The 26621-nt window shown below is 40.0% G+C and overlaps 2 protein-coding genes across 8 annotated transcripts; both read right to left on the bottom strand.

The window, feature by feature from the left end:
• Window positions 1–147: 147 nt before the first annotated feature.
• usp42 (ubiquitin specific peptidase 42) lies at window positions 148–8590 on the bottom strand. The gene is made up of 19 exons (XM_058406374.1): window positions 8437–8590; window positions 6438–6683; window positions 6132–6341; window positions 5936–6046; window positions 5745–5844; window positions 5197–5264; window positions 4951–5021; window positions 4672–4754; window positions 4428–4539; window positions 4159–4299; window positions 3940–4046; window positions 3688–3835; window positions 2979–3608; window positions 2749–2819; window positions 1705–2625; window positions 1311–1582; window positions 1062–1226; window positions 925–961; window positions 148–802 (listed from the first exon to the last, which is right to left on the bottom strand). Coding segments are annotated over exons 2-18 (3450 nt in total). The 5' UTR covers window positions 6676–6683; window positions 8437–8590; the 3' UTR covers window positions 148–802; window positions 925–959.
• Window positions 8591–10249: 1659 nt separating this feature from the next.
• On the bottom strand, window positions 10250–26489 carry eif2ak1 (eukaryotic translation initiation factor 2-alpha kinase 1). 7 transcript variants are annotated; one of them, XM_058405891.1, is made up of 18 exons: window positions 25701–26485; window positions 21682–21849; window positions 20467–20603; window positions 20332–20375; window positions 20126–20219; window positions 19961–20041; window positions 19764–19860; window positions 18651–18711; window positions 18258–18570; window positions 18034–18139; window positions 17803–17909; window positions 15743–15872; window positions 14783–14862; window positions 13785–14018; window positions 11579–13376; window positions 11234–11269; window positions 10571–10606; window positions 10305–10384 (listed from the first exon to the last, which is right to left on the bottom strand). In XM_058405891.1, the coding sequence occupies exons 1-15, from the start codon at window positions 25864–25866 to the stop codon at window positions 13260–13262; spliced, it is 1935 nt and encodes a 644-aa protein (XP_058261874.1). In that variant the 5' UTR covers window positions 25867–26485; the 3' UTR covers window positions 10305–10384; window positions 10571–10606; window positions 11234–11269; window positions 11579–13259. The 7 variants fall into 7 exon arrangements, with proteins under 7 accessions (XP_058261870.1, XP_058261871.1, XP_058261872.1 ...); XM_058405890.1 differs by having other exon boundaries at window positions 11929–13376; XM_058405887.1 differs by lacking the exon at window positions 11579–13376 and having other exon boundaries at window positions 10250–10384; window positions 25701–26489.
• Window positions 26490–26621: the final 132 nt, after the last annotated feature.

The raw sequence follows: 26621 nt of genomic DNA, 5'->3' as shown, positions 1-26621 counted from the left end.
AACATGGCCTACATTATGCTGAGTGGTTGTTCTAAAAGAAGTGTTTATACTGATCTCCTGATACAGGATTGCAAACAAATAACTGATAGTACAGTTTTAACTTAAATTCACAGTATTTTTAACACCAAAAGATTAAAACCTACACAAAATAATCCACATCCATACGTGATATAATGCAATGTACAATTTTTCCTATGTGAAGAAAATTGGGAAAAGTCGGAATAATGCCGTTAGATGGATCCCGGAGATTGACGATCGTGGGTTTTAAAAAGAAATTACAAAAATGGGGAAAGTAGGCAGAAAATGTCAAGTGTGTCCAGGTTAACTGTGGTTGTAAGTGCACACAAAGCACTAAAATCAGTTCCGTTGAGATTTTTAACAGAATGGTGGAAATGGTGACATCATAGCTCGCAGCCGGGAGACAGTCTTTTCACTTTTATGCAGCATTTTAGTTCACTTTTTTTCATCATTCCCAGGTACGTGTCCTTAAAGGGAGAATGTGTGTTGTCTTCACAAGTGAGAAAGTCCTGAGTCTATGTCTGAGCAGCAATTTTGATGTTAAAGCTCCAGGCTTCTTCTTCCGGTTTAAGTGTATATATTAATTTGTGTTTTTTTTTTTTGTTGTTTTTTACATTTTTCATCGAATTTCTTTAAAGTTCAGCTGTACAGCATGGTAAAAAAATCCTTAACCCTAAAAAAAATTTAAAGCATTTTTGTTGCAAAAAAATACAGTATGTCTTCATTGAATAAAGCACCTTTACAATATTTAGAAAGTGTAGAGTTTTCCATTATCCTCAGAGATCTGGGGGGGGGGAGAGAAAAGAAAACCATAAGTATAATAACTATATTAAAACTAAAGTACATCTTGTTTTATTTGCCCCCCATTCAACATCCAAAAGACTTTCACTACCATCAATATCTCACCCTAGGTCTGAGGCAGGTCTCTAGAATTCACCTTTTCCTGTGAAAAAGACAGAGCTGTTTTTATTTGGTTGCCTTGTAATGAGAGTAGGTATCTCAAGAAAAGTTTCTCACATTTCCAATAAATAGCATTCACTTACATCTGCATGGCACAGGGCCTGTCTCTCCAGTGTCTCCTGCGCATAGCAATATCTTCCCGCTGTTGTTAGAGGAAGTATGCTTCAGGTCTCCATATTTGATCTGTGCACCCAGTTCTTTATGATAGAATCCTTGGACATATCCTTTGTAATGGTTAACGCCATTACCTGCAGCACACGGACAAGAGAAGTTCAGTCTGGAGCAGAATTCTGCATCAAAGCCTTTTAAAAACATAATGTCATGTTGCGTACCTGAGTGACCATTGAGCTGGCGATGATCCTCCGTGCAGGAAAGCTTGCTGCGGTGAGGAGAACCATCTTGGTCAGAGCTGCGGTGGCACTTACGGTTCCTCCTCTCCTCGCCATTCCTGCCTTTCCAATCATGCTTGTCTAAAGTGAGGGTGGACTGCCTCTCTCTGTGAGATCTGTCCTCCGACTCATGCCTCCTCTTCTTCTTTTTCTTTTTTTTGTGTCGGCAGGAGCTGCTGTCCTGGTTCTTGTCAGACACATCCCTTTCTGAACTCCTACAAAATGTAAGAGATATTAGTTACAGAAATTTAAAACTACTTTTGGGCTTGGAAAAGTATATACAATAAGGACAGTGTTGCAGATCATAGACAACAGAAACTAATAAACGTTTACTTACCGGTGCCTGTCTTTATTTTTCTTCTTTGATTTTTTTACTTTCTTAGCCCTGCACTCTTCAGATGTGCTGTCTTCACCTGACAAGCTGCATTTTGTGGTCCCGTGCCGGGGCAATGAACTACTGGAACGTGGAGACGAGGGCTTTGCTCTATTGCTGCTCTGCTCTCCATTGTAGTGCAACCTATCACGACTGTCTTCGCGTGCACGACGCCAGCCTGGTTCTCTGTAATAGTGGCTTGAAGAGCAGTGTGAAGTCTGGTATCTCCTGTCCCGCTCCCAGTCCCGTGACCACTCCTCTCTGGCTCTTTTGTAGGGGCGGTCTCGGCGGTGGTAGGAATATTTGTCCCAGGACCGAGCTGCCTCTTTATCTCTATGACGACTGCGGGAGCGCTCCCTATGTGGATAATACTCTCTCTCTGGCCGATGGCCATGTCCATGACGTTCTCTGCTCCTGTCCTTGAGCTCTCTGTAGTTTCGATGACACTCTTTGTCTCTGTCCCGGTCCTTTGTGGCAGTAGAAACATGTGGCTGGTTTGAATCTCTATCATGTTCTTGGTGCTCGGACAGTCTTTTTCCTTCACGAGAGCTGGGTTTGCCTGACTGACACATTTCTACATCCTCCTTGCTAATTGCGTCCTTGACAGTCTCTGTCTCCATTGTGTTTGGTGATGTAAGTTCATCACTCGCCTGATGGGTGAGACTGTGATTGCTTAGAGTGGACTCTGTTGTGGCCTTCATTTGACTTGATGCCTCTATTAAAGTGGCCTGTGTGCTAGGCGTCACTTCTACTGGCTTAGCCAGCACCTGGGTGTCTGTGCCTGGTGTGGGTGCAGGGTGTGAGACATGCTGAGTGAGAGGGTCAGTGAGTGGTTTAGCTCTTTCCGTGGAGTCTGATGGGGAGAGCAGGCCCTCTGACTTAGAGCTAAACAGAGAGAATATAAATAGTAATTGTTATTTCTTTTTTTTTACGTATCTTTTTCATAATGTAGCATGCACCAGACTGAATCAAGATAAAGAGCTTGTGTGATAAGGATCCGTTGCTTACCTTGACACACTCTGGGAGTCTAAACTGTTAGTGTCACTTATGGAAGATTCAGAGGCTGGACTGTCTGATGCCTTAAAAAAAAAATCACCATGCAAAAGATGTTAATAGTCATTTACAGCATTTAGCAAATGTAGTGTTTTAAGTTAATAAAGTACTTATATCACTATAAAGCTTGTTTTCATTAAAAGTGTAAAATATCTCTGAGAAGCAGACTTAGAGATGTTTCATACCTTGTCAGAATGTTTGAAGCCATTGACTTTGTGATGGCCATTCAGGGGACCATGTCCTGACCCATTTGTGCCCACGTGAGAATCGGAGAAGCTGTTAGATCCGTTTGTCTCAGGCAAGTGCGAGCTTGAACTATGAGAGAGGGGGCTGTGCATGCCACCGTTCCCACTGGCTGCCTTGGCAACGGCAGAAGGCTTAGCAGTACCGTTGTCCAAGACTCTGCTTTCCTGGTCAGACTCCTCAGATGATTCCTCATCATAGGGGACCAGGAAAGTTGCACTGCGATACGAGGATGTGCCATTAACCTGCTTGGAGCGCTGGAATTTTGAGGTAGAGGATGAAGACTGTGGGTGAGAATAGCTGGCTGATGATGAAGAACTGCTGGATGGGGTTGATGGGGTCCGGTTGCACCGTACCACCTTTCCACCCCTGACAATAAAGCTCATCTTGAGCCTCTTCTGAGGTTCAGGGATGGCTGTGGGCTGGACAGTCTGATGAGAAGCGGAAGATGAGGTGGAAGAGTAAGACACATTGGAGGTGGCTTTGCTCACGCTGCTGATGTCACTGCTGCTGGGCTTTGAGCCACTGTTGTACTCTTTTGAGGAGCCGTTGCCATTGACATACGAGTTATTCTGTAAAATAAGTAAAAGTGTTACCTAAGGTGGAGCTTTCCTTTTAATAAAAAGATCTTTATTCATGCTTTGGCTGTACCTTTGACATATGAGGAGGGAGCTGTGGACCGATTATGGTTGAGGAGGTATAAGAATGCCCATTTAGCTTAGCTGTTACAACTGGCCGGGGAGATGAGTGGCCTGGAGTAAAACCCTGGTTAAAATCTCCATTTTTCAGATCTGTAGACCTAAAAGTAAATCAGAGCAGAAAATGTTAGCAAAAACAGGATACATCCCAATTAAAAATGTATGTCAAGAAAATTCTATTCAAGCATTAATAACTCTAACATACCCTTGCTTGATGTAGAACAGCAGGTACGCTTGCTGGTTCAGCACAGATCGTATATCAGTGGGAGTCACTGATGAATCATTCATCTGATACCACTGGCCATTACTTGCCTGAAACAAAGCACCACACATTTCCACATTAGTCCATCCATCAGCACCATCACAAAGCTCTTGTTAAGGTTTGATTAAAGCTTGAGAGCTGAATGTGTGCAGTAGGTCTCACCTTTACGTAGCAGTAGTAGTGTCCGGCATAGCAGCTGAAGCCTGAATGCACCAGCACAGCATACAGCCCGTAAATCTGCGGCTCTCCGTGAGACTGGGACATGTAGGGCCTCAAGTCGAGATACTCCGAGTATTTCACATCCTGTGTAAAGAAAGATATACAGGGTATTACAGCAAGAGGTTTTTGGGGGTTTTTTTGCTCACTATACAATAATCTGTTAAAATAAACAATTTGCCTAGCCCATTAAAACATTTACAGGAAATACCGACCTTGGAGATTTTGCCTCCATTGAAGTTGGCAAAGCGCTTCAGAGAGATGGTGAGCACATTGGAGTTGCGGTGAATGCTTAATCTTTTTGAGGCTTGAACCATTTCCTTACAACTGCAATAAGAAAAGAATGAATAAGACTGATAGTCTACAATATATTCAGCATTAACTATTATTTGCAATATAAAGTTTGTGTACATATTACAGTCAGAGTTAATATAATCAGATATGCCTCGTGACACTTACGTGCTGCACTTGTAGGCGTTCTCCCAATCCAGCTGTTCAGCCTTAACAAACTGCTCAAGAGCCTTGGTAATAGTTGAGGCATTCTGTAAAACAGCACAAGGAAACATAACTTTAATCTAACTGAGTGTTAGCTACAGTCCTGTATGCTATATGGGGCCTGTATTGATCAAGTAATGACAAACGTCTGTCTTGAAATATGGTCTATACAGTACACTGCTGTTACAGTAGCAGTAAACATTCGATAAGAGTACCAGTGTTTTTTTCCACAGCAAATATTACCTTGATTTCCAGTGCAATATCCAAATAAGGATCAAATGTGTCTGATACTGCTTTGCAGTTCATACACTTCACTGTGGAAACATAATTCAGTTAGTCACTCAGTGTCAATACAGTTCATAGCGTTACCGCATTTACAAACAGTGATACTAATAAGAATCCATATGACAATTTTTCAAATCTAGCACTTGTCTCCATCACGTGAAAAGGGGAGAAGATAAATCTATAAGTGCATAATTGCCAACTCACCTCTGGACCTCAGATATCCTCCAAATATCTGATGGATCAGAGTAGTAGACTGCGTTTGCCTGTCCAATCTGATAAAATGAAAATGTCACACATCATGAGATGATATGGAAAGTGTGTAAACATCAAGTGACAGATGGTATGAGTGTTTTTAATTCAGTTAGGTGTCTTCAACCAGATTTAAAATAGCACACACATACAACAATCAATAATGTACACACACACACAGCTTCCACCTAACAGATTTCCCTTCTCATTTTTTTTTTTTTTGGAGTGACCATAATTTCCTCCTGCAGTGATTTGATTACTGTGTAGCTACTAACACAGAGAAACAGGGTAAAGACTAAGTGGATCTACATTTTTTGTATATTTTAATAATTATGTCAATTTACTTTATGTCACCTCTCTAAATATGTCAGGTGCCAGGGCAGACAAGTAGTCGTTAGAATACTAGGTGCCCAAATGATCGACATATTACATAAAAAAACTGAACAAGCACTAAAAATAAATCTTGCACCACATTGATTTGATTATTTTTAAAGCAGACTCACTTATTGGTAGGCAGGCAGGACTTTTGCATAGCGTCCACTGTGTACCGCAAGAACTCATGGGCATCCTCCTGATTCCCACAACGGAAATGCTTTGCAATCCCTAAAGCATGCCAAAAGCAAATACATTTAAAATGCTTACATCCAAAGCGAAACAGTATATTATTTTCATTTAACAGGAAGTGTATACTCACGTTTTAGTTCATGCAACACACCAAGGGGCTTGATGGCATTCCCCGAATTAGCAAACACCTGGATGATGTGATTCTGCATGGTACACAGCATGCAAAATCCGGGCTCATGACCTTTAAGGGAAAATACAGCAAGGATCAGAAACGCAGGATGCCCAATACATCCGAAACTTATGCAGTAAAATATGTGATGACCCACATGTTTTGGAATGCTCTCTGGACAGCATGTAGTTGGCAAGCGGCGCAGTGTATGAGAGACACTGAAGAGCTGAATTCAGAAAACATGTGTTGCCCAGGTTCTGGAGACCTGCTCCAATACGATGGACTTGGGTCCATTTCAAGCTGAGACGTTCTGATGGAAACAGGATCTTTTGGGGCAGAGTGATGCCATCACTGCAACTCATGGCCACTGCAGGACGAAGCAGACCAATCATGTGTTATAAAAAGTTAGCCTACAGATAAGTGAACAACTTTGGAAAATGTAGTACAACCATGTAGTACTTGCCTTGCTCATTTGGCCTCTCAGCTGGAAGTGCTGTGGTGCCTCCATACACAGCAACTTCGAGGCTGGGAGCCACGCAGGTAGCCATGGTCCTGGAAAGCTCAGCCGTAGAAGAGTCAACACTCCAGCTGGAACTACCGTCGTCCACGCCTCCAGAGGAGACAAGAGTCAGGGAGCTGGAGCGCTTGCACTGCGCTGACTCAAAGTCAGATTTCTCTGAAGCTTTGTCAACTATAGTCATCGTTCATTCTGTAAAATGCACATAATGATGCACATTATTTATAAAGGTATTCATAACAGACATACAATATTCATACCACCACATTTCATTAACTGAACAGATTTCATATGTAGCATTTTTGGAAAAATATTTTGTCTATTTATTTATTTATTTATTTATTTATTTTACACTGGTCAATACCACTTTCATTTCATTTGCTATTCAGCATTTCATTTGCTACTCTACTTTGCACAGCTATTTCAATTTTATCCTATTGTATCTTATTTTATTTTAATATTCTAAACCCCTGACCTTTTCTATTTGATTGTTTTTTTAATTATAAGTTTACAAAAATTGTAAAAAGCATTTCAGTGCATGTAATACGGTGTATGATTGTCTATGTGACCAATAAAATTTGATTTTTGAAATGCACATACGACATTTACTTTTCATAGCGTTAAATAATTTACACTAAAAAGAAAAACAATTTGTTTCTGCCCTGGGCTTTAGGCAGTACAGTTGTTTTTTTTTGACGTTGAAAACCTGGACATGTGCACGTGCTTTGATACAGCCCTGTTGCAGACACAGTGTGTACTCTGCTACGCTACCGGGGCACCACGTGACTTGCAGGAAACGAAGGAGGAATGTCGACATTTGCGAAACCTTGAACTTCAAACAAACAACCCGCTGTTGTAGTTTACAAACAAACAAACAAACAAAAATAAAGGCCAGTAGTTTGAGACGTTCTTGAATCTAGTGTTTAACGTATGTTTTTGTGCGACCTGTGAATTGTCAGGCTTTAGCTATATAGCAGGACCCGGGCAGTCTAGCATTATCCACATGATTATGAACTAGCGCTAGTTCTGTCACGGCCTCAAAACGGACCGAAGGCACGGCACAGTTTCATTCGTTATGTGGCTGATTAACAGCTAATTGGCATTTTTCTTTTTTACATATGTGTGTTCACACAGGTAGTGTTGTGGGAGAAGTGAAACCTTGGCGCTGTAATCGCCGCCCTCCTCCTATTACAACCAGCCTGTTCACTGCAGCTAAAAGCTAGCTCCGGCTTCCTGCGGACGGCACAGGCCTCGCGCTAAAAGTAACCACCACTAATGTTTTGTTTTCTTGACGAAACATGGAAGAAACCGAAACTGATTAGATTATAAATCGCCCACTTTCCTCCTCAGCACGTATATCTGGTCGGGTTTTTTTTGATGGTGCTGTCAACACCATGGTAACGGCGAAACAAAACTATTACACAATCCCCAAGAACATCATCGCAGTACACAGCTTCACCTCGGTACTGCTGTACTAAACTCTAGGTCAGAATCAAGTACGCCATCTGGTGGCCTATTATTTTTGACCCAGTATATTCGGTACGGTATTATGCCGCCTTGGACGTGTGGAATAGCACGAATGAGCGAGACAACTGCCCCGCGCCGCGCTGCCACGAACCGATGCCGACCACAACCGACTAAACACACACACATATATATATATACACACACAAATGTACGCCTTAAAAACCGGCGGTGTTTTGAAAGTGTGCGCGAGGAAGCTAGCGGCCACCAGGATAGGAGGGGCACGAGATTTAAAATTCGCCGGTGCGCTTTAGCACAGAAACATTAGCTTAGCTAGCGTACACTCCGCACCGACATCACAAACTCGCCGCACTAACCGGCCCTTTCACTTCGCCAAGCAGGCACGCTAAAGAGTTACACGGCGGCTACGGTTGTACCAACAACAACCGTGTATGATATTAAAATCAAATAACGAACATACCTGTGATTTTTATTAATAATTATCTAGTTGTGTTCGTCCATTATAATATCCATAGAGCGTCCGGCGGTGAACAATGACGTAGTTTCCCTACTGCTACATCCGGGTAACAGGCAGCAGGGTTTAACCAACCAGCACGAGGCCTGCGGTCTGCGTCTAGGAACCTATCCGCCAAAATGTCCGACTATGTGTGTGCTTTACTCTAGACGGCCTCGTTATGTCTTATGTCTTTATATATATATATATATATATATATATATATATATATATATATATATATATATATATATATATATATATATATATAATGTATTTGTAAACACGTTATTCTTTCAGTGTTTGTCTGGAAGCCGGGGTAGTGAATGATAGCGCGTGGCTCACACGGTCAATAACATCTGCACGTGTTTACATAAAGTGAGAAAACTGTGGTGTGTGTTATTCATTTATCTGGCCGAGGACAACTGCAGTGCACTGCTGTCGTTTGGACGTGGGTTAACTTTAAACTGTTAAAGTGATCTTCAAAATAAGGATTTTAATAATAGGTTCACATATAATGATTACTTTTTATTTCTAAACTTTTTCACCTTCTCAATGACTTTATTGGCATTGTCACCCCAAGGTGCATTTGATTGGCATTGTTACCCCAAGGTGCATTTGATTGGCATTGTTACCCCAAGGTACATTTGATTGGCATTGTTACCCCAAGGTGCATTTGATTGGCATTGTTGCCTCATGATTTTCAATGTCAAAAACTTGTTGCCTAATGCCCAGGGCAGAAAATCAACTTTCATTCAATGTAAATTATTCAATGCTATGAAAAGTGAATGTCATCTGTGCATTTAAAGTTATTGGTCAGGGATTTAGAAAATGAAAATAAAATGCAATAAAAAAGATACTTTTTCTTTAAGTATGTTAAAATTGAACATAGGCTTAAGTTTAAATTCAGTGATTTGATAATTATTGATCATTATCTCTATCAAAACTGGCTTTACTTTATGGACATCTGGCATCTCCAGGCCCGACTCAGAGAACCATGACACCGTGTTATCACTTATACCAAGGTGGACCGTCATAAATTGGCTAGAAGCTACAACAGGAAAATTAAAACCCTGAATGCTTGAACCTGCGGACTCTGAGGTGAGTCTCCCCCAAACTCTATATAATAACTCTTCAGTTAAAATATCTTGTTATTATTTATTATTATGTAGTAACACTGATATACAGCTAGACTGCTAAATAACTGATTGTTATTAACTGTCAGTAGTAAAATGCTAATTTGCTAATTCATAGGTCAGTAAATGCTATAGTTCAGCGTATGATTTTATCAGCTAGCTTGCATAGCGCATAGCAGAATGTTTCTGGTTCAGCGTCTACTTATGAACACATCTGACCATAATAGACGCAATGGCTTGAACTGATTTAGTGAGATTACAAACTGAATTAAATAAAAGTTGCATATGCATCTGAAATGAATAACAGATTCGACCCAAATTAGTTTCATAATATTACAAATAAATAAGAATTAAATTCATAAATTTTAAATACCATACTTTAAGGGGCATGGAAGCAAAGTAAATTCGGACGACATATATGTGAGGGTTTATTTTATTTATTTATATTGCGCGTGCACGCACGCACAGACACACACACACACACAGACATTTACACAAACAAGCAACTGATGCAAAAATACAGATAAAGGTATACATAAATATGCATCTTATAGGATACATTAAAATGTAAAAAAAATATAAAAATATAGATATTCACTAAAGAATATAGAGAAATATACAGCTGCATATAATATTTTATAAGAAACTGATTAATCAATCTACATTTTAAGCTCACTTTTGTTTTCTAAAATAATAATAATAATAATAATAATAATAATAATAATAATAAAAATAATAATTACCGTTTCTAGTTCAATCAGTTGGAAATTCTGGATCACCTGTAAATGGAGACAAAAAAAACATTTGGAGACACAAATTTAGCTAAGATATAAAATATTTTCACAAAAAGCTGCATATAATATTTTATAAGAAACTGAGTAATCAATCTACATTTTAAGCTCACTTTTGTTTTCTAAAATAATAATAATAATAATAATAATAATAATAATAACAATAATAATTACCGTTTCTAGTTCAATCAGTTGGAAATTCTGGAATAGCTGGAAATGGAGACAGACAAAAAAGAAACATTTAACAAAACAATTTAGCTAAAATTAAAACTGGTGTGTGATGTGAGGACATAGCACTGATTTAAGCTAGAAGAAATGTTGGGGTGAACACTGAAACGAATAACAGATTTGACCCGAATTAGTTTCATAATATTACAAATAAATAAGAATTAAATTCATACATTTTAAATATCATACTTTAAGGGGCATGGTGGCAAAGTAAATTCAGACGACATATTTGTAAGAGTTTATTTTATTTTTTTATTTTTTTATATTGCGCGCACGCAGAAACACACACGCATTTACACAAAGAAGCAACTGACGCAAAAATACAGCTAAACGTATATATAAATATGCATCTTATAGGATACATTAAAATGTAAAAAAAAAAAATTAAAAATATAGATATTCACTAAAGAATATACAGAAATACGTCACAAAAAGCTGCATATAATATAAGAAACTGAGGAATCAATCTACATTTTAAGCTCACTTTTGTTTTCTAAAATAATAATAATAATAATAATTATTATTATTATTATTATTATTATTAATTAATTTATTAATTTATAAATTAAAATTAATTTATTAATTTATTAATTAATTTATTATAATTACCGTTTCTAGTTCAATCAGTTGGAAATTCTGGAATAGCTGGAAATGGAGACAGACAAAAAAAAAGAAACATTTAGCAAAACAATTTATCTAAGATTAAATCTGGTGTGTGATGTGAGGACATAGCACTGATTTAAGCTAGAAGAAATGTTGGGGTGTGTGTGCGCACGCGCTAAACGGACATACGTCACGAAGGGTTTAACCGGAGGTATACCTAAACTACTTGAATATATTTCCCAAATTTTCCCACAGACTTGGTATCTAGTAACGCAGATAAGAAAATGTTTGGCAATAGAAGAACACTAGGCTAGCACGTGCTTCGACACTTGGTTTCTCGGTGTTCCTTACCTTGTCGGTTTAGTCGGCGCGTGGAAAGCCGATCAAGATGGTAATGGGAAACAGATCAACAGCGACAATAGCTAGTTAAGGCTTTTTTAAGTAGATATATATATATATATATGTATATTAAACGTATACACTTAAAGTATCAAACCTTTCCCAGGTAGCTTTACAGACTCGAAATGAAGTAACGTAGCGTAAACCGTTTAGCAACCGGAAAACGAAACATGAACCGTAAATACTTAAAGTATCAAAACTTTCTCTCTACAGACTAGAAACGTACTTTAAACCGTTTGGTAACCGGAAACGCTAGGCTAATCTAAGTATTTTTAATCATTTACTTTCTCGCCGCTCCTTACCTTGTCGTCGTGCTCGGCGCGTGGAGAAGTGTGTAAACGCGATCACCATGGCAACGCAATAACAAGCATCCTTTAAACGCTCACGTGCATTGGAACGAGGCGACGCCTAGTACGCATGCGTCAACGTGATCGCAAACAGCGGGTTGATCATCTCGCGATATCTAATACTAATGCCCGACCTGTATATACAGTACTGTACTGTAGGTTTTTAGATTTTAGTCAATGAGCTAAAAGCTGAAGAAGAATTTCAACAAAGCCTCATCTGATAGTAAATAAACATTTTCAAACAACCTGAATGGCAATGTGCACTCACTTTATTAGTAACAAAATTATTTATTATTTCCCATTATTAGGAAAGTCAATGCAGATACAGCTTTAGGTAACGTTCACGCCATCAGAATGAGGGGAAATGTGATTTAGTGGCGTGATTGTTGGTTTGAATCATTTTATAACTGCTGATCTCCTGGGATTTTCACACACACAACAGTGTCTAGAGTTGACCCGGGACGGTGCAATAAAGAAAAGACATCCAGTGAGCATCAGTTCTGCGGTCGCCTTGTTGATGAGAGAAGTCAGCAGAGATTGTGCAGGTTTGAGGTGAAAGAAAGGCTACAAGGTTAGGGTTAGATAACCACTCAGACACCAGATAATCAGACTCTGCAAATTGTGGTGAGCAAAAAAGCATCTCAGAATGCACGTCAAACCATAAGGTAGTTGGGCTTCAACAGAAGATGATTACAGTGGGTTTCCACTTCTGTTAGCCAAGAATAGAAAGCTGCAGTGGGCACTTACCAAATCTGCACAGTTGAAGACTGGAAAAGTCTAGCCTGATAAATCTTGGAGTTGGTGGAGTCAGAATTTTGCATCAAAAGCATGAATCCATTTTTCATGTTTTAAACTTTAGGCAAAGAAATATTCTTAGCCTGCTTTTGGAGCGAATGCCCACAGAGGCATCTGCAAAGTACAAGCCATGCCTTTGTATTTCGTATCTTTTTATCTTGTTTACAGGTAAATAATCTGGTCACACTGACCATGAGCTCAGGAAGTTTAACAATATACACAACACCAATTTCCCCAACGTGCAAACCAAAAATATCAATCCATCACTGAAATATAAGATTCTTTAATGTTTTTTAAGACAGAAGAAAAATTGTTCCCAGAAATACATGTGTTCTGTGTCTAATATTCACCTGAATGGTTACTTATTTATTTATTATTTGTCTGGCAAAGTTGACTTACACATACACTGGAACATGTCCCAAAAATAAATAAAGGAAAAACTATACACATAATATGCCAGAGTCTCATAACAACTGGATATTCAGTAGTTATTATAGTGATGACTTCTCTGGTCCATTTTGTGAAGTTTGTAGCTTACTGATCTGTCTTCTGAGTTGAATGATTTCTTCTTCTTGCTCAGTAATCCTCTGTTGTAAGTTATGGATTACCTTGAAATTGCGAGGATGAGCAAATATGTTATTGTAAGCTATTATAATAACAGTTTCATTTTATCCTAATTCCCAATGCACAGTCACACGGCATCACGACAAATCTGAGAAGGAACTTCAGCAACACACCTTTCAAAAAAGGTATAAATGGAGCAACTTCCACTTCGTTATGAAGTATCTCACCCCTCCCTAAATTTTGAGTATGATTAATTATACGACTAATTTCAAATATGCTTAAATTATCCTGTAATCAGCTTGAATGGTTAGAGAATATTTCACTGGACTCTGTTGTTATCTTGACCTTGAGATTGTGACAGTTTGTTTTCAGTGCAGCAAAACATAATAAACCATGTCAGATTGAATATTATTAGATATGCAATATGTAGAAGCCATTGCAAGCACACATACCATGTCTTTGCTGTTAAAGAGATCACTTTGCAGTAGTTGGGAAGCACTTGGTCGCAGTGTGGGGTCCAAGCTGGTCAGCAGTTTAATTTGCTCAGACAGGGCTGGCGAGTTCTTACACAGTTCATCTGGAAGCTTCCCATTTCTCAAATCTCCGAGTGTTTGCACACGTTCCATCTCTGTCCCAAACGGCTGGAACAACTCAACGGCGATCACCCCAACACTATATATATCAGACTGTGAACAAAGAGGAAAGATTCTTTGAGACACCAAGTTTAGAGACAACAGCAGAACCTGGTGTCTACTATCTAGCTGTTCAATGAGACATTCTATATAAGTGATTATATTAATATACACTATATTATATAAAGGTTTTGGGACACCCCTCCAAATCATCAGGTGTTGTTTTTCAGGAGTTGGGCTTGGCCCTCTTAATGCTTCAGCATTCCAAGACATTGTGGACTGCGAGCCAGGCCTTGTCGTCCAACATCAGTGCCTGACCTCGCAAATGTGCTTCTATAGGAATGGTCAACAATTCCCATAAACACACTCCTAAACCTTGTGGAAAGCCTTCTCAGAAGAGTTGAAGCTGTTATAGCTGCAAAGTGCGGGTTAACTCCATATTAAATTCATGTGCATGTAAAGGCAGACATCACAATTTTGGCCTGGCTCGCAGTCTCCACTCTAATTCATCCCAAAGATATTCTATCGGGTTGAGGTCAGGCCAGTCAAGTTCCTCCACACCAAACTCTCTCATCCATGTCTTTATGGACCTTGCTTTGTGCACTGGTGCACAGTCATGTTGGAACAGGAAAGGGTCATCCCCAAACAAAGTTGGGAGCATGAAATTGTCCACAATGTCTTGGTATGCTGAAGCATTAAGAGTTCATTTCAGTGGAACTAAGGGGCCAAGACCAACCCCTGAAAAACAACACCTGAATTCAATTTGGCTCAAGTTTAATCATTTCAGTATGTAAACCAAACTGAGTAGTTTTAATTACCTTTGAGTCATAATGAGAGCACTGCAGTTGTTCTGGAGAAGCATAAACAAATGTGCCCACTCCTGTAGTGTGAGAGGACTCTGAAAAACAACAGAACCTAAACCTAGACTACAATACAGAAGCTGAGATGTAAAAGACAAGACTCTCAACAACACTAGTTGATCCTAATCAAGCTTGCAAAGTTTTATAATACAGTAATCCCCCTCTATATCACGGTTCATATATCATGGTCCCGGTATATCGCAGATTTTTATTTGGAACACTTCATTTTTTGGGGGGATTTTCCCGATATATTGTGGTATCCGCAAACCTTATAGTGAATTGTTTTTATGTTGAAATAAGGTAATTTATTAAGAGAAATATAATTATTAATTAGGAAAGCGCAGTGCGGGGATGCTAAAAATCAAAATACAGCACGGCTGGAGGAACGAGTCTGGCCAATCGGAATGCCCCATTCATTTAATCACGGTTGTGATTGGCTGCTGGTTATGCGTGCAGTTGGAGAAAGGGAAGCAGAATTCTCCAGCATCCCAGTTCTTCGCGTGTCACTGTCCCGAGTGTTTGTTTTAGTTGTGTACGCTATATTTTACGGTATATATACGGTTTCTCTGCAAGGCCTATTATGTCGCCCAAACGCTCTGCACCTTCTAAGGCTTCTGGCAAGAAACATACATACATACAGTACTCACTATAAATGTGATATTTCTACGAATTTACCCAAAATTCATCTCGCTATATGCTTGCAAATGTTTTGTGTGTGTTTAAAGAGTGTGGGAGGGTCATTTACGGCTTAAACAATAAAACAAAAAAAGCATTTGGGGGTGGAGTCCGTGTATCGCGGATTTTCGTTTATCGCGGGTGGGTTTGGAACATAACCCCCGCGATAAACGGGGGATTACTGTACCATGTAGAATGGTGGTGTAGTGTGGGCAATTGTTAACACAATGAAACAGATCTCACCTGTGTTTCCATTTACATGAGAACTGGAAGGCAGCTGTTCGTTTTCATTCATCACAATATCTGTACAAGCCAATCCAAAGTCACCTATTTTTACATGGCACTCATGCCCTTGCAGGAAAATATTCCTTGGCTGTAAAAAGAAGGACAAAAGTAACATCAAGACATGTCAAGAAAGACATCATTACACCTCCAAATAAATGCAAAGAATAAATATTTAAACATTTTGGCAATTTTAGCAGTTCTAAGTTCTCTACCAGAACATTTTGGCTAATGGAAATATGACATTTCGAGACATCTCATGAAGCCTGCCCTGTTACCATGCCTTCCTCTTAATTTGAACAAATTGTACTTCCATTCTTCACTGATCTCTCTTCAACAAATTGTTCATGCACAAAACTGTAGCTCACAGGATGTTTTTTTTTTAATTTTTTTTATCTCTGCAGGTTGCTTGAAAATCCCAGCAAACAAGCCCGTCTGGCACTAACAACTATGACACAGTCAAAAGTCAATGGAATAATATATTACTGAGCAATAACTGAAGGCCTTGGCTTGTATCTGCATGACTTTTTGCATTGTACGGCTGCCACATGACCGCTTATTTAATAATTGCATAAATGATGAGGTGTATATAATAAAGTGGCCAGTGAGTGTCTAAAACTGTTTCCAGTGACCTCACACTCCCACAATTCTACATTAAAGTACTTATTGTACAATGCTGCCCTTGACCACGGAAATGTGCTTATGTGCTCCTGGAGTACAATTGTACGTCAAGTCGCGGGAGCACAATATCTTTGTGCATCTGTTCAACTGACAAAAACATTTGACTTGGCTACAAATAGTTGAAAGTATGATGAAGCACTTAGCTATGGCACACAGATAAGGATGGGGTGTTAGTAGTGGATAGAGCAGGGAGGAGGTCTGTATATTAGTGATGTTTATGAGGGTGATTGCCACAGCTGACCTTGATTATACACAACTGGCCGTTAAAAAAGCACCAACATCCTCTTTACACGCTTGTTACACTCCGCCCATATGTTACACACACTCTTGCTGATTGCGCTACTCACACATTTTGTACTGTATTTTGTGTATTGTACAAACAGTCGTTATATGTGATGTACACTACTGTTATCTGCACTACTATGCACTATCACACTTTATATACAGTTAACCTGTCTCATACTCTGTATATTGTGGTCTTTATTTAATTTTATTGTATAGCACTATCTGTAATTTAAGTGTATAGCGTCAGTTTATATCTGTACTTTTGACGGTAACCAACAGCTACTACCAAATTCCTTGTGTGTAGAGACATACTTGGTTAATAAACCTTATTCTGATGTTTTTATGCCATGAGCCAACCAAATAAAACTCAAAATGAAGAGGAAACAAATGTATCCTGTACTCATCAATGAGTTCTTTATACAGCACAATAACTGTCTGACTGATAGACAGTTTGATGTACTTTTTAAGGTGCAAAAGAAAATGTGGCAACAATAGGAGTCTCCTTATGTAATAAACAAACAAGGCGGGCCACGTGACAGGGAGTCATTTAATGGCCAGACGTAATAGTTTGGTTCTCCAGTGCTGTATTTTAGTGAGCCACATGCAGCACAACCCATATTAAAATGTTCTTCTGCAAGCATCATACAATAAGATGAGTCTAAAACGTAGAATAAAATTTCCTGAAAGTCTTTTGTCTTGCGGCTTTAAATACTGGGCTGAAAATCTTCCAGTGACCGTTTCTCTTCCAGATCAAGCTGCCAGGCTTAAAATCAATCAATCTTTGTGAACATACATCTGAGCGTCAACAACCCCTTTCTGTCTTTCTCAGCTCCCCAGACAGATGGACAGACTAAAGCACTAGATGACTTTATCTTCCATTAAGGTAATGCTGCGTTAGTGAGAATAACAAATCAGTGGAATCATTCCCTTACAGTCACACCTCATTTTCTGAAACGGAGCCTCATCCCACAGTAACCCGTTTTATTACTGATTATTCACGATTTTAGATTTTAAAGAACTGTGTGAAATTCTGAAGTATATTTGTACAAACCTACCTTCAGGTCTCGGTGCATAATTCCACGGGAGTGAATATACTCCACCCCTTCAAGTATTTTCTTTAAGATACGAGATGCTTGTTGAGGGTCAAATGAATTCAAGGAACCTGCAGATAGAGCAAACGTAAACAGCTTGCATTCATATTCACAGATACAGACATACAAAGAAATGATCACAGCCAATAATACAGTGCAAATAACCTATGCCAGTTAATAATCCGTTCAGTTTACCTGTTGACTTTGTGAGGTCTGTCTTGGAGTTCCTTTCCTGAATCCACTCTTTTAATGAGCGCTCACACAGCTGCATTTGGATGTAAAGCATTAAGTGGAACTGAACCTGTAGAATGAATATTAGGTGAAACTAATGTTTAACTAACTCAACTAACTAAAGAAATATAAACATCACACTACTTTTTGCATTGCCAGCATTTTTTGGAAAATGATGAACAACATGCCTCCTTTGGATGTTTTTCAGCCAAATGCTGACTGCTCATATCAACATATGACTCCTCTGACAGTGTTGAACTTTCCCAGCAAAGTGCAGGGCAGGTCTCCCTAACAGAGCGTGGCTCTCCCAGGAACACACACGGGACAAAGTTTGTGGACAGAACCTGACTCTTCTGCTCTTTTGCCACGGCAGATGTTAGAACATCATTTGAGCTATTAATTTGCATGTTAATAGACTGTCCTTTTCTGTCCTTTGAGCATTCAGAGTTTTCAAAAACAATGGACGATCCATTGGTGCTACTGTTGCTCTCCTCATCAAGTCTGTAAAAGAGACTCACTGTCATGGAACTGCAATAATGTTCAACTGCTCCGTTTCAGTAAAACAGTGTGAATGATCTTACCTTTCTGTTTGCGACAGTGTTTCTAAAGCTGGTGTGGCAGACAGAAGGGTTGGTGTACAATCTAGAAGAAAATGATAGAAGTAATTATACAACACTTAGATCTGATTGTTCGAGCAGCATTCCAAGATCTTGAGCATCATGCCTATATTTACTATGATTGCCCTGGGACCTTTCACTGTGTGTATGACGCTGCCTGTTTGTTTTCACCACTCCTACTTCAAAACCATTACTACAGTAGAGTTAGTGACATCGCAGTCAGATACATCAACCTCTTCTTTTCAGGAATATAACTTTTGACTTGAATATAACAGCCTGTCAGATAAAGAGGAGACTCGAGTTGTAGAGGAAGCACCTTTAAGAAGAATGCAAAATGATGTTTATCTAGCAAGCCGTCTATCTTTCTGGCCATCTGTGAGTGTGGCTTCTTCGGGATTTATTTCCTAAAATAAACAGAACATTTGGCCATACTGTGTCCAAGATGTCAGTTACATGATATCCATTTCTTGTTTATTTAACTATTGTATAAAAGCAAGATTGCACACAAATTCACGCAGTTGTAGTACTGGCATGGTCCTTAAAGAACTCAGGCTCATGTCTACAGCCCAATCACAGCTGTGCAGATGTTCAATATAAATGAACACTTGCTCATGTACACAAAGTCGATTATTTTGTCTTACAAATTTTGATGATTTTCATCAGGCTAAAAAAAACAACACGACAATATTAATTACTATTTAAATCTTATAAATGTAAAAATGTATTCAAGATAAAAATAATTAAACTAATGGTAATCATTAATTAAAACTATGAATGATGATGTTCTTTCAGCTGCTCCCTTTTCGGGGTCTCCACAGCGGCTCATTTGGTCCGTATGTTTCAATTTGGCACAGGTTTTATGCCGGATGCCCTTCCTGACACAACCCTCCCATTTAATCCGGGCTTGGGACCGGCACTGAGAGTTAACTCTTCAGTGGCTGGGTTAGCGCCCTGCCTGGGAATCAAACCCGGGCCACGGCAATGAGAGCATGGGATCCTGGAGGAAAACTGAATACTCACTTACACTATCAAAGAGGTCAGAATGAGTTAAACATATACTTAATATAAGTGATTTACTCTTCACAGCAGGCTGCACATGCTCCATCCATGCAGTGTGATAGCCAACGATGTTCAGATGCTGAAGACTGGACAGAACTTTAACCTCCCGTAAAACCTACAACAAATAATTCACACAGTTTTACATACGTTGCATTTCATTATGTTGGTTCTTGGCATACATGAATGAAATATGCTGTATCAGGACATGGCTCTACCTTCATGCAATCGTTCCTTGTTACATTCTTGATCAGGATCTTTTTTATAGCGTAATCCTGTCCATCCAACTTGTTTTTCACCTGCCAAAGACATTGAGGATGTTCACTAAAATGTAAAAAGCCATTCAGAAGCCAAGCTACGATACATGTCCTAGATTAACACACCTTAAAGACTTTTCCGTATGATCCTTTTCCCAGTGGTGAGATTTCTTCAAATTCAGTGAGGTAGCGAGAGGTTTGGAAAAGACCACTTTTTGTTCTGAAATAGAAAGGCTACTAAAAGATCTACAAGATATAGAGTATGTGTATAGAAAACATAAAAACGCCAACTAAAGCACTGTGTAACTGTCTGCTGTTTGTGATCTCCTCACCTTAGCACTGGGTTTGAGACATCAACATTTAGGTAGCTTTGATTCTGTCACAAAAAAATAAAAAATAAATTTGTTTGCCTCATCTTTTCTTGAAAGTATGTAATCAGTTCTGGCTGTTCAGGTTCCTGTGTTTACCTGAGGAAACAGGGAGGAGCTGGCTGCATGCAGGAGCTCAGCGAAGGCCCGGCTGTGCTGCAGTCTCACTGTACTGAACTCGTCGCTGACGGCCAACGGAGAGAGCAGGTTCATTGCTGCTAGTCGCTGACCAATCACTGGGGGGTGGGGCATTTGTCCACATTAGGGAAACAGTGACTGGTCAAGATTTTCAAAACAATTTCACAACCACTTTACCTACATTTAAATTTATGGATTTTGGCAGACAGCTTTATCCAGAGGGATGTACAGAAGTGCTCTGATGTCTCCATCAACGAATATATCGATACTGGTTAACTAGGACGCAGACTGAGAATAGCATCAGTCTACAACTCTGTAGGTAATACTGACAAGTTCTGGTTTTGTTTTTTTTAAATAAAACAAGTGCTAGATTAAGCATTTTAGGAAGAGTCACCCGTCATTTGAAAACAGCCAGTGACATCCAGGGGAAGTTCATTCCACCACCTCAGTGCTAGAACACAGAAGAGTGTTGATGCATACCTACCTTGTACCCTGAGAGATACTGGGAGCAGTCCATCAGTGCTAGAGGATCTGAAGGTGTGTGGTGCATTGTGGGTAGTGATACCTATCTAGATATATCTAGAGACGCTATATACCCTGACTGATTGTGAACCTGTGACACAAACAAGCGTCTATTAAACGGAACCTATCAATGTAGCAACACTGCAATTGTTTTTGTTATTGAGCTTAACCCTTGTGATAGAAAAATATCGGCGAGAATCAAGGGGAAGGTGTACAATACAGTGGTGAGACCGGCCATGCTGTATGGTTTAGAGGCAGTGTCACTGAGAAAGAGACAAGAGTCAGAGCTGGAGGTAGCAGAGCTGAAGATGTTGAGGTTCTCTTTGGGAGTTTGGGGTTGGAAAGGATTAGGAACGAGTACGTCAGAGGGACAGATCATGTTGGACGTTCGGGGAAAGTCAGGGAGGCCAGATTAAGATGATTTGGACATGTTCAGAGGAGGGAGAGTATATTAGTTGAAGAATGTTGGACATGGAGCAGCCAGGAAGGAGGCAAAGAGGAAGGCCAAAGAGGAGGTATATGGATGTAATAAACGAGGATATGAAGCTAGTGGGTGCAAGTGTTGAGGATGCAGAACATAGGGATAGGTGGAGAGAGATGATTCGCTGTGGCTACCCCTGAAGGGAAAAGCCGAAAGAAGAAGCAGCAGCTTACCCTTAAACAGCATGCGAGACTGAGCAGGGTCTCTCTCGTACACAAAGCACAAGTGTTCGAGCAGTGACCCCAGCAGCAGGTGGTTAGGGATGGCAGAGGCAAACTCCTGAATGGATGGATACTGTCCTCCGGCCATTAGCACCTCACGGTTATTATCGGAGTCTGAAGCTGTGGAAATATAAAAATGAGAAATGAAAGGCAGGTGGGAAATTATGTGGCTATGTATGGAGCAGGGTGAGCAGTTACAAGTACTATCAAAGTGAGAATACTGCAAACACTTCAATTATTTAATTCTGCTTTTATTTAAAGAATTTTTTTAATTATTCATTATTTATTAATTATTATTTATTCATTAATTATTATTATTTTTCAATCAGAATAGTTTGATGCAGTCAGTTACAAAATAAATAAATAAATAAACAAAAAAAATACAGATAATACTCAGAACATCAATTTTTTTTATGTAATTTATCACAATATTAATATTACCCTATAAAAAAAAGCTCAATACTACTAGCAGGAAATAACTGTTTATGGCCTGCATACGCAAACTACTTCAAAGCAAAGTACACACAGACACAGTAATAAGCTTTGCCGTATCTGATCTCAGGAAAAACAAACACAACATATTGTCAGTGAATACAGCAGATCTGATTAAAGCCACATTTCTTACCTGCAGCGATAAACTTGGCTATCAAACCCGCAATGTCTCTTTGCTCTGAATCCATTTCAGCTTCTGCTCCATTCACATTAAGCTTTTGCAACCCGATGCTACAACTCCACTGCACAGCTATGAGCAGGGCAGGGACGGTCAAACGCTTATCAGCATGAAACATGTCAATCCCCACCTCTATGGAGCTTCACAACAACATTATGAAGAAAATATATTGTTGTGAAATAATAGACATTAGAATTAGTGCTCTAAAGTGTCAGAAATGCAAAGACAAATCTCATAAATAACACATAAATAACATGTGGATTAGGTTATAAAAGATTTCTGTAGGGTTCTGTATGTTTGCATATTTTTTTCTCGGTCATGTTAACTAGTTCATCAGCTGATTATCCCTTCAAGCCTTTCATGACCTGCATCAGGTCTTTTACAAACACTTGAGTGATTGTGCTTCATTAATATACTGTACTTAAGCATTATCTTGGAAGATTTGTATTTTACTCAACTTTTATTGAAAGCGATTTTGTTTTTTATTAAAACAGGCTTCTTAGTCAAGTCAAGTCAAAGAAGCTTTATTGTCATTCCAACCAACCATATATAGTTGATGTGGTACACGGTGAAATGAAACAACATTCCTCCTGGACCAGAGGTGCTACACAGAACAAAAAACAAAGTACAGGTGACGCGGACAACATAAGTACAGAGGATGACAAGACAGTGCAGACAAACAAGACACAAAACACCAACTATGTGCACAAGGACAGTGTTAGACAGTGAAGAAACAGGGTTAGGGACAGTGAATAATAGCAGCAGAAGTTATTTTAGTTATAACAGATACAAATATTTAAAATTGATGTATATATGTAAACAAGATCAATTGTGTGTGTGTGTGTGTGTGTCCTCAGTTCAGTTTTCTTTTGAGACATCTGATTGCCTGAGGGAAGAAGCTGTTCAACAGTCTGGTTGTGTGGGTCCGAATTCTTCGGTACCTTTTTCCAGACAGTAGGAGGAAAAAGGATGGTAGTGTCGTCACTATCAGCTGCAGGGTCTTGCGATCCAGGACGGTGCAATTCCCAAACCAGGCAATGATGCAGCTGCTCAGGATGCTCTTGATGGTCCCTCTGTAGAAGGTGGTCAGGATGGGAGGTGGAAGATGAGCCTTCCTCAGCCTTCGCAGGAAGTACGGACGCTGTTGGGCTTTCTTGGTGATGAAGCTGGTGTTTATGACCATGTGAGGTCCTCCACCAAGTGAGCTCCAAAGAATTTGGTGCTCTTGACAATCTCCATGTTGGACCCATCGATGTTCAATGGAGAGTGGTCACTGTGGTCACTCTCCCGAAGTCAACAACCATCTTTTTTGTTTTCTCCACGTTCAGAGACAGGTTGTTGGCTTTACACCAGGCTGTTAGCTGCTGCACCTCCTCTCTGTATGCTGACTCATCGTTCTTGCTGATGAAACCCACCACTGCCGTGTCATCGGCGAACTTGATGTGGTTGGAGCTGTGCATTGCTGCACAGTCTTGAGACAGCAGGGTGAACAGCAGTGGACTGAGCACGCAGCCCTGAGGAGCTCCAGTGCTCAGTGTGGTGGTGCTGGAGATGCTGTTCCTGATCCGGACTGACTGAGGTCTTCCAGTCAGGAAATCCAGGATCCAGTTGCAGAGGGAGATGTTGGTGCCGAGCAGACTCAGCTTCTCGATCAGGTGCTGAGGAATGATTGTGTTGAATGATGAACTGAAGTCTATGAACAGCATTCATACGTACGAGTCCTTATTGTCCAGGTGTGTGAGGTCCAGATGGAGGGTTGTGCTGGTGGCATTGTCTGTTGAGCGATTTGGATGATACGCAAACTGCATAGGGTCTAGTGATGGTGGAAGCAGGTTCTTGATGTGCCTCATGACGAGCCTCTCAAAGCACTTCATGATGATGGGTGTGAGTGCAATGGGACGGTAGTCATGGAGACAGGACACTGGAGATGATGGTGGTGGACTTTGGGACGACAGAGCTGTTCAGGGAGATGTCAGTGGACACATCCGCTAGCTGTTCTGCACATTCCCTGAGCACTCTGCCAGGAATGTTGTCTGGTCCAGCAGCTTTCCATGGGTTAACTCTGCGTAGAATTTCCCTCACGTCAGGCGTGGTGAGACAGAGCACCTGGTCCTTCATTTTGACCTTCATTGTACTGATTACAGATCTCAATCACCATGAGGTTTTTCTTTTTTTTTTTTTTTTAGTAAAATATTTCCTTCAGATAAAGTTACATATTCATTCTACTGAGAAACTAATTAGTCATGCAGGATCAGGCTCTCTTCAACAGTTACAAATATTTACTTTATAAGCTCCACTTATATACACTAAATTGTAAGTTTTGGGACGTCTGCCTTTACATGCACATGAATATAATATGGAGTTGGCCTGCCCTTTGCAGCTATAACAGCTTAAACTCTTCTGTGAAGGCTTTCCACAAGGTTTAGGTGTGTGTTTGTGGAAATTTTTGACCATTCCTCTAGTGCATTTGTGAGGTCAGGCACTGATGTTGGACGAGAAGGTCCGGCGGCTCACAGTCTCCGGTCTAATTCATCCCAAAGGTGTTCTGTCAGGTTGAAGTCAGGACTCACCAAACTCCAAACTCACTCATCCATGTCTTTATGGACCTTGCTTTGTGCACTGGTGTGCAGTCATGTTGAAACAGGAAGGGGTCATCCCCAAACTGTTCCCACAAAGATAGGAGCATGAAATTGTCCAAAATGTCTTGGTATGCCGAAGCATTAAGAGTTCCTTTCACTGGAAGTTAGGGACCAAAGGTGTTTGCCAATATAGTGTATGTTTACATGTAGATCATTTTGGATCAATTTGAATCTATTTATTAGCCTCCATATATCCAAATATGACACAGAGTACCGAAAGAGTTTCTCTGTATTTTTTTAAATCCCTGTTTATCCCAGGAAGTATTCCTACACCCTGATCACTGTGACCAGAGCAGTTACTGAAAATGACCAAATGAATGATTTTAAGTAACTAAGAAGTAACACTGAAGTGTTTAAAAACTTCAGCAGTATCTGATACACTCATATAACCCTCATGGCAGTGTCACTTATCTCCAGCCTCCTATGGTGGTGGCCTCTTTTAGCTGAATGATGGATAGAGTAAAAGGGGGCTAAGGTGGTGTGTATAGAAACAGATGTAATGCAGTCACTAACTGTATAAAGTGTATAAATATGGTAGGGATACCTGGTATTATGCGTGAGTGAGTGAGTGTGAGTGTGTGTGTGTCCTGCTAGTTAGTGAGAGTCACCCTAATCTAATGTAAAGGAGACTTTTGTCACGTGATGTTTAAAGAGGGACTCACTGTCAAACTGGACGTCTTCGTCGCTGTCTATGAGCTCGAACAATCCTCCTCCTCTTCCTCCACGCGCGCGTGCGCCCCGGAGCTGTGTGTGGAGCTGTGTGTGGAGCTGCACCCTGCCGCTGCCCCTCACCCAACCAGCTCTAACGCTAGAACTTTCTTCTGCCATGACACCAGCTGTACTTTATAAAGTCTTCAGTTTCCAAAGCGATTCAGATCATCGAGGTCTTCCACGTTTGATGTTTCCATCAAGCGGTTTAACATAGTGGAGAAACTAACTTCCCGAAACTGGCCAGTACAAACCGAACTAAAGGGAGCTAAAATTAAAAACAAAAGACTACATAACCTTCGGTATTAAGGGAGCGTCTAAAAAAAGGTCTACGCTGAATCAAGTCTCAATCCGAAAGCTCTCAATAATTCTTATTCGTAGCAACTTAGGCAAAGCGACATACAATATAATGGCTATTCACGTTTAAATAAACAAGACGAATTGTTTAAAACCTATTACATTACGTCTCCTTGTACGCCAACGTTCGACAAACGGTTGTGAATTTGCACACAGTCCCTAATCGCTTACTACTCGTGGTATGATGAAACCTTTCAAAATAGAGTGTCAGAGATGTAAAAGAAGCTAAATAAAATTAACGTCTAAAACTAAAGATCTGTTGTTATCTCAGAAGTCTGTAGAGGAAGCAAAGGAATTATTTTCGACAACAGACTACGTACACATATATACACTTACCAATATACCACTCAGTACATTGACCGCTACTCGATATTGTCCGCTAGCGAGCTGCGTACCTACGGCTACGTTATGTGCTGCGTTCTGCGCAAAATGCGTGGCGACCTGATGCTCTAAAACATAAACAGAACGTCGTACGCCGCTGATTGGTTGTAAAGTCTATGTATCTGCAGGTCTTCCGG

This window comes from Hemibagrus wyckioides, linkage group LG13 (genome assembly GCF_019097595.1).
Source record: "Hemibagrus wyckioides isolate EC202008001 linkage group LG13, SWU_Hwy_1.0, whole genome shotgun sequence".
In the NCBI taxonomy this organism is placed as follows: domain Eukaryota; kingdom Metazoa; phylum Chordata; class Actinopteri; order Siluriformes; family Bagridae; genus Hemibagrus; species Hemibagrus wyckioides.
The sequence above is the reverse complement of the archived record's forward strand: the minus strand, read 5'-3'. Positions and strand labels throughout refer to the sequence as shown.